Raw genomic sequence first — 13,674 nt, 5'->3', positions numbered from 1 at the left:
TGCAGCTTTTGAGCCACCAACATCAGTGGTGAGCCTACAGCTAACATTTCATTGTCATCACTAGCAAGGAGAGGTATGGGTAGTGTTACTGCTGTGGAACAGAGTCTGTTCTCTAACTTACATTTGCCTTAGGTGTGTTAAATTATTTCACCAACAGCTTCAGAAAGCAGAAGAGGATGCTCAGCAAACAAGCTGCCAGTATCCTGATGACTGGCTGAACAATTTTGATGGATACTTCTACTCTTGCTAAGAGCAACACTGCAGAACAGGCATCTAATGCGTAGAGGTCTCCTCTTTGAATTTAGCTCTAGAACAAGTAAGCAAGTATCACGAAGTAATAAGATAAATGAAAACTTAGGGCCTTGAGTTTAAATGGCTAAGATACACCTAGGGAGTTAATGAATCATCCTAATTTGCAAAAGGCTCCAGAGATTACAACAGCCTACTCATCTCTAGCCTCATCCCTCTAGCTTGGAGATAAATAACTCACAAGTTTATTCATCTAAGAAGTCACAAAGGGACAGCCTCTCTGAGCCTAACCACAGTCAAGTATATCAAACAGGAATGCTAATCATCAGTTGCTTTTCATGTAACTACTCCAAAGAACCAGAGATGTGCCTACAGCCCTTGTGGCCAGAGGCCACAGAATCACAGAGTGGTTGAGGTGGGAAGGGACCTCTGGAGGTCATCTGGTCCAACAGCCCTGCTCACGCAGGGCCACCTGGAGCTGCTTACCCAGGACCATGTCCAGATGGCTTTAGAAGATCTTCACAGACAGAGCCTCCACCGCCTCTCTGGACAACCTGTCCCTGTGCTCAGTCACCCTCACAATGAAGAGGTGTCTCCCAGTGTTCAGACAGACCTTCCTGTACTTCAGTTTGCGCCCACTGCCTCTGGTCCTGCCTCATATCCAGGACCTGAATGCCATACTAAAACTATGACAAATGCTGCTTCTTAAAAGAGCTCTGCACTGAGGATAAAGAGTAAGACACACTGAGATCACCACCTCCTTTTTACTTTGAAAGAGCTGAAGGCAAAGATCAGACAGCCTAGAACTTGTGACATACAGAAAACCCCAGACTGCAGGACAGCCCGGCTACCAAGCCCACTGATCAGACAGGCCCATGAACCCATGCCAGGCTTGGGCCTTACCAACTGACCCCTCAAAAAGGCCCGTATGTTTTAGCTTCTGCACGAAGACGGACAACTTGCAAATTCTTCTTCCTTCGGAGGAAGCTCTGATTTACAATTGTCGTGGTCATTCTTCCAAATGGAAAGGGTTTGACAGGCCACTTTCAACATCTGAGAGCAAGTCCGACAGTCTTACAGAGCAGGTATCTTTATACGAAGTATTGACATTCTTGGCTAAAATGTGAAAAAATGACTATTATGACAGACCCATGTTGAGTTTATTTGGTATTTCAAGCTGTATGGAGTAGCAACTTGATCTGAGTATCACGTCTACCTGAAGAAAAACGGACCAAACACCCATAACATTTATGTAAGTAACTTTGTACAAGGTAGTTTCTTCAGGTTTTCTTTTTTAAAATCCTCTTTATGACTTAAATGAAGTAAAACAACAGAGCTCTGATGTTTCACAGGAAAAAACTCTCATCTAAAGTAATCCTTCCACTTCATTTTACCACTATTCTTTTTACGAAAAGCCGCTTCCTTCCATGGGATAAGTGGCTATGTTTGGCCCATGAACCGAAGAAAACCTCATAAAATTGAAAAAAAAACTAAACTAAGTGTCATGGGGTAATAGTATATACTTGTGCAAAACTCACATATACTAATATAGAAAACCTAAAAAATTACAAAGGTTAAGAAGCCTGCCAGTACAGTACAAGGAGTAAACTATAAAACACAAAACATTTAAACTTAGTGATATTCTTCCAGAAATTGCCAGACTGTAGACTGACTTTCTAGACCTGGGCTAGAAAATAAAAACGCTATTCCTACAGAGCTCAGGATCTTCGAACTGGAGTACACTTGGCATTTCTTGCTGTTGAAGTTGTAAAAGCCTACATGAGGGGCAACACACCTGCACTGCAGGTTAAGCGATTTCTTCCAGTAGTTAGCTGGAAAGATCAATAAGAGCAAAGGAAACCGAAAAGTACTGATGAATACAAGTGATCGGCTATGGGTCTATAAAGACACAGGAAACACAGCGTTTGCTGAGTCCCACTTGCTGAGGCTCCTGGAACAGGAAAAAGTAAGGGTAAAACATACGAGAAATGTCGTACTGGAGCGCAAGGGTAGTCAGCTACGGATGGCATTAGGAGAAGTACCCAAAAGCAGAAGTATTCAGGGAGAGTGGGACAAAACAACCAGTATAACTGTTGGCCTATTAATCTGACCTCCATAGCATGCAAGATTGTAAAATAAAATGGATTAATATATACATGAAAGCTGTTCTAGCTGAAAGTGCATTAGCATATGACAACAGGGACAAACTGGCCAAAAATACATTCAGACATAGCTTCAGTAGTGTTCTTAAACCTCACAACAGAGATGCAATGCAAAGCAGGCTTCCAGAAGAGCTTGCATCGGAAAACACACTCAGGTGAGCAGAACATGTTCTAAGATGGAGTTATTTTTCCTTAGGAGCCTGAAGGAGAAAAGGTCTAGATGGAATGTCTAAAAAAAGCTCTTCTTGTATCTTCTGGCCTGATCCTTTTTTAATGAAAGGACAATTTTTCACAGAGCTCCTTTAACAGTCATTTAGACAAGAAACATTTGCTTGACTGCCTTCATTCTGGAGCTTTAGCTCTCATCTCTCGTAAGTCTCACCCCACTCAGTTGGAACTGTGGGTCTGCTGTCCTTGAGTAATGCTGGCCCTCCAGGAACAACACTGCGCAACGAGGACGTGTCTTGGAGCCACAAATACAGAAGTAACACGAAGCCAAGCAACATCCAAATACACACTGTTGTCTACATATATGGATTACGATCCTTGATTTAGAGAATGGGGAAAATAAAAGCTGTGACTAAGTCTTACTGACATTGCTAACCTAAGCAATAGTATGCTCTCTCAAAACAGTAATGTGAATGTTGTCCAGAGTGAAACCGTGAATTGAGCACCTTCTACATCTCATCCTAGTACACTAAAATTAACAGGAACTTTTCTGATGCATTTTGGCTATATATGAATAGATATATATAAAATATATATTCATATTCTCATTACTAGGCTTATCCTGAATTTACAGCACTAACCTTCACGTTGCCTTAACCTGCCACTGCACCAGGATGGAGTTAATGTCTCAGTGTACCCATCAGTTGTTTTACAACTGTCCCTCATTCAGGAGTTAAACTAAATGTCTGACTAGAAGAAAAAAAAAAAATAGAAAAATCAAAAGCATAGATCTAGAAACGATGACTCTCTCAAATTTCCACAATGAACTTGCCCACACACCCACCCCAGCAGGAAAACAAGAACAGATCACTGCTTTCCAATCTACCTAACTTCTACAAAAAGAACAACCAAACAAATGGTTTTGGAGAGCAATAGCTAAACACAGAAGTTTGAATTTTAACCTGAAGAAGGAAATAATCATCTAACCATTTCTAAGCAGAGTACAGCACTATTAGGAGTCCTGTATTTTCAGAAATTGTCTCTCTAGACGAACCACATCTCCCAAGTATAGACAAAGTTACTGCTCTCAGTTATGCTCTCAGTTTTAAAAGAAACAAGCATTTATTTTGACAGGAATACGGAAAAAAATAGCTTTCCAACAGTGTTAAGTTTTCAACTAGAAACAGCTTTGAATATAGCATGTGCTTCAAACAATACAGTCCTCTTAGCTTCACTGACAAATAAGGAACACTGACTCAAAATTTGCTGAAGTACCAAAGTCAAAGACTGGCAATCTGTAGTTGCATGCACCTAATTCTCCTGTGTTCTAGTGTTAACTAGTAGTTAAGTTAAATCTTCATCTGTCATGCTAAAAACAAATCCAGCTTTCCTCACAGGTCAGGCAGATACTGAACCTTCTGATTTCTTAAGAGCTTCAAACACATATTAAGCTTTCCTATTTTGTAACATAAAAATAATCCGCATACAAGTAAGTGGGATTAAAGCATGATTCAGCTTTGAACCTTAGATAATAAAGTGCAGAAGACAAAAGGGATAAAAATAAACTGAGCAGCTAGCCATGGCAGAACCTGCCCAGCAGAAATCTGTACCTTGGAGGCACATTTCAAGTGCTCCACAGAAAAGGGTCTGCTAGGACAGCCACAGCAACCTTGAACCACAACCCTGAACCTTCAGTGGGTTTTCCAGCATCAGCTGGAACTGATCGGGCAGTTGAATTTGGTGACTGTATACAACAGATGTCCAGGTTTGGATAGGACGCCAATTTTCACGGTAAGTATAGGACAGCATGCCCACCCTCCATTTCTTCTAACTAGTGAAGAATTATCAAGACAAGTACCATTTATGAACTTCAGTTGCTGTATTTATACTAATGACAGCAAGTTTGCAGCTGACACCAAGCTGAGGGGTGCGGTTGACACGCCTGAGGGACAGGATGCCATCCAGAGGGACCCGGACAAACTTGAGAAGGACCTGGACAGGCTGGAGACATGGGCCCATGTGAAACTCAGGAGGTTCAACAAGGCCAATTGCAAGGTGCTGCACCTGGGTTGGGACAGTCTCCGGTATCAATACAGGCTGGGGGATGAAGGGATTGAGAGCAGCCCTGATGAGAAGGATTTGGGGGTTACTGGTCACAAAAAGCTGGACATGAGCTGGCAACATGCTCTCGCAGCCCAGAAAGCCAACCTTATCATGGGCTGCATTAGAAGCAGAGCGGCCAGCAGGTTGAGGGAGGAGATTCTCCCCCTCTATTCTGCTCTGGTGAAACCTCACCTGGAGCCCTGCATCCAGCTCTGGGGTCCTCAGCACAGGAAGGACATGGACCTGTTGGAGTGGGTCCAGAGGAAGCCCACAAAGATGATCAGAGGGCTGGAGCACCTCTGCTATGAGGACAGGCTGAGAGAGTTGGGGTTATTCAGCCTGCAGAAGACAAGGCTCCAGGGAGACCTTATTGCAGCCTTCCAGTACCTGAAGGGGGCCTACAAGAAAGGTGGAGAAGGACTTTTTAGTAGGGCCTGTAGTGATGGGACAAGTGGTAATGGCTAATTGAAAGAGGGTAGATTTAGATTAGATATAAGGAAGAAATTTTTCATGATGAGGGTGGTGAGACACTGGAACAGGTTGCCCAGAGAAGCATTCAAGGCCAGGCTGGATGGTGCTTTGAGCAAGCTGGTCTAGTGGAAGGTGTCTCTGCCCATGGCAGGGGGGTTGGAACTAGATGATCTTTAAGGTCCCTTCCAACCCAAACCATTCTATGATTCTGCAACTCTGCTTTCACGGAAGTTGCTTCACTTAAACTTCTCAAACAGGGAAGTGTGTTCTCCTACTTGCTTTAGAAATACTTCAGAAATACTAAATGCACCAAGTCTGATCTTACATGATTTTGCTAGAGAAAAAAAATGAGATGGTAGGGTCACCACATTCGGAAAAAAACTAGTCAAATCTAAGTCTTTATTGAAAAAATCACAGGATCATTGAATTGATACTTTGTTTGATAAGTCTCTGGCTCCACCTTTTGCTAACAACAAGGCAGGCTGCAACAGAATCATGGTTGTGGTACGAGGGGATTAACCCATTTTGGGACACCCAGCTCTTTCAGGGAGCTGCAGTCCAGCTCGTTGAGACCAGCAGGAGTGCCCTGAAGCCCTTTCTGAAGTGAGCCTGAGAACCAGTTTCACTGAGCAGCTGCAGGTCCTGGGTTTCAGATAATTTAATAGTTAAAAAATGCAATCAACAAAATCAATGCATTGTTTACAGGATGGCTTTAATAATGAACATTTGCCTTAGCTAAAGTAGCAGTGAAACCACATAGCTTCCCAAAACAAAGTCCTACTGAGAATCAGCATTACCTAGGCTCAGGTTTAAGTTCTCTGCAAAGCTTTAAACATGAATCAATTCTTCAATTACAAACTACCACTGAGCTGCAAGCTGAAGGCATTAAGCCCAGTTTGTCCTCTCTTCCCAATCTGGGTTATTAGATATTATACAGGCCATTAACTGCTTGCTTATAAAAAAAATGTGGTGGGTTAACCAATCCAGTAGGTCAGTACCTACCATGAAAGGGAGGTCGCAGGCTGGTCCTACCTGACCAGCACTCTTGCCTGTCTACTGTTGACTGATGTACTAACCAGCTGTCAGCTGCTCAGAATTGTTCCTAACATTGTTCCTGGCCATTTGCTAGGTTTCTACCGGTTTGCTACATCACCCGTCATGCTACAGACACCCGGTGGGCTGCTTTACCTAGGACAGTTTTTTCCTTATACTTTCCTCACTGTTTTCTTCAGCAACTTAGACCCCTCACTTTCATTATATAGCCACAGCTGCCTTTAAAATGCTGCCTTTATTTCTGCTATAGAGTAATGATCATGAATGTTTTGCATATTGTAGCATTTTGTATGCCATTACTTCTGTAGTAGCTGACTTCAATAATTTCTTCACTTGTTAAGTGAAACAGGCAACATTATGTTTCTGAAGCTTTACAGAAATGCTGCTTTGGGACAAGAGTTTGATCTGTACAGGAACAAAAGTAAAAATGCCATAAACTGTTTTCTAATTCTTCATCTACCACATTAAAGTAGTATTGTCATTTTAACCACAACTGAAGAATACACATAGTGGTTTGTAATTCAAAGGCTAATGCAGAGCAAATTGTTGTGTTAACTGTAAACAGAGCAGTAACTACTTTCTGCACTAACAGGCTTCTAGAAACCCAGTGCAATCCAGGCAATTCAATCATTCAGTTCTCATTAATTCAGCAGGACACCAACATAATCTCATAAATCACAACTAGCTAAGTACTTAAAAACAATACTAAAGTCACTTCCAAAAAGCAGCCTTTTTCAGCTGTATAAAGTATCAGATGCTTGGTGAGAGAGTCCATGAAGTTTAATTTAGGTACTCTGAAATGCCCTGCTTTTGCATCTATTTACCATATATGACTGAGTATACTTGAATGGTGTGCTGGAAAAAACAAACGCTACAGAAAAAGGCGGTACTACATCTCATTTATTTGTTTCCATCATTTTCCAGACTCCTCTTGTGACAGAATGACAACCTAGAAGGAACTTTTTAATAAAGCAGATGCAACTGCTTACTTAATGTTAACTCCTTACTCTCCCTCCCCACTCCAAGTAAGGACACATAAACCAGCCACAACAGAGTATCAGCTGTGGTCCACACTGAATCATTTTCCTCCAATTAAGACCAAAACGAACATAGCTTTTCATCTGACAAGACGTTTTCAAAGGTAATTAAAACTGCATATGAAGTATGTTTGGACAGCCTAATTGTTGATCTTCCCTAAATACCTTCCAGCAGTGAGAAGTCAGCAGCTACATCTCAACTGTGCTATCAAACAAACAAAAAAAAAAAATAACCAGGACTCAGGAAATTAGCTTAATCTATTACTGGGATACTAAGTTCTCTTAGTTTACAGACAGACAACAGCCAATGCTTGCTCTGCACGAGTTTGCTGAGAGCAAAACAAACAGTCAGGATATACAGTAGCCTTCGGTATTAGTTGACTGGATCATTCATCTTTGTAACCAGCCATATTTAGATACTAATCTCAATAATCAGGTCAGAAGAAATTCAAATTGATGTCATTTCTGGTAAGCAAACTGTTTGTAGGGACTTAGGAAAATGATCAGTATTTGTATTTAACTTAAAGCTGGTAACTTCAAGTGTTAGAAATCCAGAAGTCTCTTTAAATCTCATGAAGGCAAACAAAATTATTCCTTCTGTGATTTGATGCACAGAATTTACTTATGCAACACTTTAAAAGACTTGCTGGGTCATTTGGGGGCATTTTTCTTCCTTGGTATTAGAAGAGAAATCTCTCATTTTTATAGGTTTCTGATCTCCCTTCTGAACCAAAGGCTCTGAAAACCTCCCCTGTACAACAGCGTTCAATTAAGTTTTTCAGAATAGTTCAGAACCAGAATACTAATTATGATAGTCAGATGTGTTTAGTTACAGTTATAAACAGACTCATTTGTAAGTATGTAAGACTATCTGCCACAAGATATGTAAAAATATCCACCTGTAGCAAGCATGCATAATATGTAGAGATGCAATGAAAGATTTGATCTTTCACAGACCCACTAAACACTCTTTCAAGCGTTTGCCCTCGCTCTCCATCTCTCCCCCATCTGTTCTGCTCTTCTGCTGTCTGGACTGCTTCTTCACCTCTCCCATCTCTGTTTGCAAAGAGAAAGAAGTCCGGAATTGTGACCTTGCAGCTTTGACTTCGCAACGTTTAATAGTGTTTGTATAGTACAACTCGGTGTGTCAAAAAGAAAGGCCACATAAGTATTTAGGCCACAGCTGCTCATGGCCTCTATTGGCTATTAGAAGTGTCAGCCAGCCAGCTTCAATACTGAGATATTCTGCTTCTTGGCATATACTGTGATTTATATAGTATATCATACATATGATACGTGCTGTGATCTATCTCATATTTCAATACCTATTGGTGTATGCCAATGATTCATCTTCAGCCTCCTTAACTATGGAACAAATCCCAGCTAATTAGGATGTGTGCTCAAAGGCGCACATGCAGTGTCACTTCCGCACTACGTGACTTACTGCGTTTTCTGTCTTAATGCATAAACACACTGATTGCAACAGCTAAGTTCAGGCCTGCTCTCCTGTCTTGGTGATCAGGCACACCTGCTTAAGCCCACAATGACCATTATTTGTGCTATATTAAAATCTGAAGCTTCCAAGTAGAGATGTCAGTTATCTCCTAGGAACTTGCAAACATCTCGTCTGCCCACAACCAGCAAGCAAACAAGCTCAGGTACAGCTTCTCAAATCTAAGCCACCAACATGCCTTGAAATTGAATTTCTGTGTTTCAGATAGCCACTGTCTGGATGTCTGAAGATCCACAGCAGATGACAACAGCACCGTGCTCCTCTGCTGGTACCGGCTTCCTCACGCCAGGACACGGGCACACCACAAGCCAGCTCCTGGGTCACCTGAGCTTGAGCCCCTGCCATGTAACACAACTACCACCCGCCCGTCCTCATTAGCTTACAGCATCAGGTCAGCCAAACCTTCCCTATGTGCTTTTGCTTTCAGTTTTGCCCAACAGCAGGCTTTCCTGTGAGCGTTGACTCCCACCCTGCCCTCTGTGCGGCCATTTGGTGTGGCTGAGCTCCCATGCCAGATTCATGACCCCTTAACTCACAACCTTCAGGATAAGCTGAGCATCACCCTGGATAGCAGCAGCAGAGACTCGCTGCACATTTAAGGGCAGCATCTGGCCTCATTTCTCAGAGACCAGCAGCCTTGGGACCAGCTTCTGATGCCTCCCCAGGAGAAGCAGGGATACAGGGAACACAGAGTGCAGCTAACCTCAGGAAGCAAACCACATCACGTTCCCAAGCTGCCCGCAAAGGATACGGCACAGAGGGGGAAGGACACTTTGCAGCAATCACTATGCTAAGAAGTGTCCACAACAGAGAGGGTAACAGTCTCCTTAAACCTTCACCTAACATATTTACTGAGGCTGCCATTAGCTCGGAAAGTTTGAGGGGAAAAAAAACTGAGACCAGAGTCACAGCAGAATGTAAATACAGAAATTTTTCCAGGTCAGTCAAAAAAATCTGAGAAACAGGCAGTAAGGAGAATTCCTTCACTCTCTTACTTCCTATTAAAAAAAAAACCTAATTCTAGAAGAGCTTTTCCGTGTGTTCTTGCACACATCTTTGTATTCCCACCCACACAGCAAGAGCCTAACTTAATACTGCTACACACAGAGCTAGGCAAATTAGGCTTTGTCTACCTGGCGACACTACGAGTTTTATTGCTGCAACTCCTCACGTGGAGGCATTTTCCGGGGAAAGCTAGATTAAAAAGAGCACCAGTCCTAGAATAAAAATTCTAAAATTCTCCTAAATATGGAGAATTATCTTATTCCTGTAAGTTTCTCCAAAAGGACAAACTCTAAGGTGTTTCTGCAACTACTATAATCAGACACTGCACATTCACAGTTAGTTTTTCTAAAATGCATCTTCACACTGATCCAGGTTACTGATCCTGCAAAACACGCATTCCTGTGAGAAGAGAAAGCGCAGCTATCGCTGCGTTCAGGCGAGAGCACCTTTGGGGATGTGCCACGCTAACACCACTGCTGACTGATTCACTGTCCCAGTCCTGCCTGTACACAAGCAGTTGGGTAAAGGTGATCAAACATGACATTTTGTTTTTCTTGGTTTTAGCTGCGCACCTGATTCTCTATACTTAACAGCAAGAAATGCTCCCTCAAGAAAAGCTTAAATGAAGACAGAAAAGCAATCTTACAGATGAGCTGTGAGAGACATTGCTTTTCCATAGCCACTATATGAAACAACGTATGGGGACATTTCAGCAACAGGAACCTACATGTAGATAAGACTTAAGAACACAGGCTGATGTTTCCACATTAAACTTGGTGCCCTATGAAATTTTACTAGAGTGCGTTACAAAATATGTAAAAATGTTTGGACAGGAATTCCACAGGAGCGGGATGACCAACCAAAGTACACAGAAAAATGTAAGAACTATCTTGGTTTGGATACTGTACTTTTTATCCCAGCGCTTTACAAAGCAAGGCGTGCAACCATAGCATTTGTTCCTGCTATGTAAGTTAAGCACATCTGCAAGTTTAATCCAAATGTTGTGAACGACTAGAGGTCTAAAGTATTTCCATCTGGAAGAGACCAAAGACCAGACAGGCCCAAATTAATGGTGATATTCAGAATAAAGACAATCACACAAGCTCATTACGTGGTCTGCACAGACTACCGGCAGACGAAGTAACTCCAGCAGGTACCACCCTTTGGTCCACCGGTGGCAGATGAGCACTGGAACCAGACACTCACAGGCTATGCGGGGGACAGGACAGGGTCACTGGGCTTGGTGGAAATAAAGACACTAGACACTGGGTGCACATAGCAACTCCTAGAGATACCTGCTTTCCTTAGTACACCTTCATTAATGGAACAGCCACCTGTTTTTGTGCTTGCTGAATGTTTCTTAAAGACCAAAGACAAAGGCTTTTCTAAAAACTGTAGCAAGACAGAGAGATGCAAATGAGAGATTTGGCTGTTTAGTTAGAAAAATACCTGAAGGATGAAGGGAGGAAGTAAGGCAAGGATACGGAGCAAAGGAGAAGGAGGCTACGAGAATGAGCGCTCCCCAAGTCTCAGAGGAGATTTCCACAACATAGTGCTTTCCTCAGCACGCGCTTCTCTAAACACAGTCTTTATAGTACACGCTGCAAGGAAAAACCTGCGGCTTGCTGAAGGCCGCCGGGATCACTCCCAGGATAAAACCCGACACGCTGACTACACAAACCCCTCGGCGGTCTGCAGGTGATGAACGAAGGGCGGCCAAGCGCCGCCGCTCGTACCCCCCCCTCCGCGGCTACCGCGGCGGGCGGCGCCGCCCGCCAGCTCGGAGCGGGGCTGACGGGCCCGGGGCGGCGGCGGGACCGGCACCGCCGCCCGGCAGCGGCCCAGCGCGGGGAGAGCGGCCGCCGCCCCGGGCACCAGGGCGAGGGGGAGCCCCGGGCCCACCCCGGACACCCCGGCCCGGCGGGCCCCTCCGGACCCGGGCATCGCCTCGGGAACTGCTCAGGCCCCCGCAGCCCGGCCCCGGCGGCAGCGGCCGGGGAGGCCGGGACCGCCGCCGCTTCCCGCCGCTCACCAGCTGTTTGAGGTCCTCCTCGGAGAGCCCGGCGTAGCGGTACCGCTGCTGCTCGAACTCGTACCGCGTCGTCTTCACCACCACCGCCACCCGCGACGGCCGGAACCCGCCGCCCGCCGCCCCCAGCCCGCCGCAGCCCCGCCGCCGCGGCGCGCACGGCCCGGCCCCCCCCGCCGCCGCCGCCGCTCCCCGCCCTGCCGCCGCATAGCGGGCGGCGGGGCTCAGCCCGCGGAGGGCGAGGAGGCGCCGGCGGGCGCCGCCGAGCAGCGGCAGCCCCGGCAGGGCAGAGGAAGCCGCCGCCGCCCGCTGGCAGAGCAGCAGGGAACGGCGGCGGGCGGCCACCCGGCCGGCGAGGCAGAAGTAGCCGCAGAGGAAGCCCGGCGCGGAGGACATCGCCCGGGCTCGCTGCCCGCGCGGGGCGGGAGCCTGCGGCCGGCGGGCGGGAGGGCGCGGCGGGGCCCGGCGGCGGCTGCCCCCGCTCTGAGGCGGCCTCCGCGCCCGGGCAGCGCTCGGCACACATGGCGCACCCGCGCCCCACCCCTCCCCGCGCGCAGGCGCCGCCTCCGCCAATAGGAAAGAGCGCCGCCGGGCCCCCACCGTGCGCGAGGGAGGGGCGGGGCCGGCGCCGCGTGCGCATGCGCACGTCTCCATCAAGGGCATCGCCTCGAGGGGGGGGCGGGGACCGCGCGCGGGGAGCGCCCGCCCGCCCGCCCGCGCCTGAGAGTGGGTGTGGCGCCTGCGCGGCGGCGCCGCCGGCAGGACACGGCTGGGGGCGCGTAGGCCGCGGCGGGGCGACCGTGAGGGGCCGGGCTCCCCCGCCGCCGAGGGGCACCCCCTGTGCGTCCTCTGGCGGCCCTCCAGTCAGCCTCCTTCTGTGCTACCGGTTGGTGAAACAAAGGCAGCTGCGTCCTCTGCGTTAGGTGATGGGGACGGGCCTTGGGACTGAGCGGACGGCGGAGTCTTGAGGTGGGCCTCGGTGAGGTGCCTGGCTAGGAAGCTGGCTTGCTTCCTTGTTAAACTGGTCTGAGGAAAAGCACTTTGAAAGTCAGAAAAACACACCCGGTTCTTTGGATAAAGGACCCCATACTGCGTCTTGTCAGCATCTGATGAGAAACATGTAGTTTGAGAAGTCCATCTCTTACCCATGGCTATTCTGGTCTTTATTATGTTTATCACAGTGTCAGGAAGCTCAGAAAAAGGCAACGTGAAAGCAGCAGGCTTGGGAAAAGACCTGTGAGTGCACGTGAGTCGCATTTTGCAGGTCCAGGTGAAAAAAATGAAATAATCGATCCTGAGTTACTTTTTAATATTGTAAGCAAGCTATCTAGAAATACTGTGGGGTTTTTACATCATTATTAATGACTGCCTTTGCAGGTATTGACTTTCACAGACAGTACTGTGGCGCTGAAAGCTTCATCTACGCACGTTTTTCTCATTACTCACCTTGTGCCTGTTCTTTCCCTGGGGGAAGTGACGGCCTTTTGCTGTGGAGAGCGATGGAAGCAGCTTCTGCCTGCCAGTGCAGCACCCTTCTACAGTGCTTTGCTAAGAGTCTTAGGAAGGGAGAGTAGCTAAAGCCATTCAGCCCTTCCCTACCCTTGTATAACAATACAAAAGCCTCCATCCAGTCTTTAATGATGGATAGGAGGATTGTCTATCTACTGATTAGCTTAGCCTTGAAGGTAACTACCACAAACCAGATTACCAGGAGAGTAATTAAACATAACTAATTCCCTTGCTAACCAGAAAATGCCTCATTCCGTATAACCATTAACTTTTGGATTGTACAAAGCAGTAGATAATACGAGATCGTGGAGACCAAAAGGATATAAGAGGTTTTGAAAATTTACAGCTCTGCTCTGAATCGTATCTGTCTCATAA

The 13,674-nt window shown here is 46.2% G+C and overlaps 1 protein-coding gene across 3 annotated transcripts in view; it reads right to left on the bottom strand.

Annotated features, from left to right (window-relative positions):
• The window catches only part of NADK2 (NAD kinase 2, mitochondrial), a 36,731-nt gene extending 24,432 nt beyond the window's left edge, over positions 1-12,299 (bottom strand). Inside the window, exon 1 of one of the 3 annotated variants that reach the window (XM_087773293.1) lies at positions 11,794-12,299. In XM_087773293.1, coding sequence (XP_087629419.1) covers positions 11,794-12,186 — 393 coding nt within the window. In that variant the 5' untranslated portion in view covers positions 12,187-12,299. The remainder of the gene's footprint in view (positions 1-11,793) is intronic. The other 2 variants (XM_087773291.1, XM_087773292.1) reach the window with 2 other exon arrangements.
• Between the last annotated feature and the right edge of the window lie 1,375 nt (positions 12,300-13,674).

The sequence above is a fragment of the Nipponia nippon genome, unplaced genomic scaffold (assembly GCF_047370975.1).
Source record: "Nipponia nippon isolate SJK-2023a ecotype South Korea unplaced genomic scaffold, ASM4737097v1 scaffold_39, whole genome shotgun sequence".
Taxonomy (NCBI): Eukaryota; Metazoa; Chordata; class Aves; order Pelecaniformes; family Threskiornithidae; genus Nipponia; species Nipponia nippon.
Note: the sequence above shows the minus strand (reverse complement) of the source record. Positions and strands in the feature narration are given on the sequence as shown.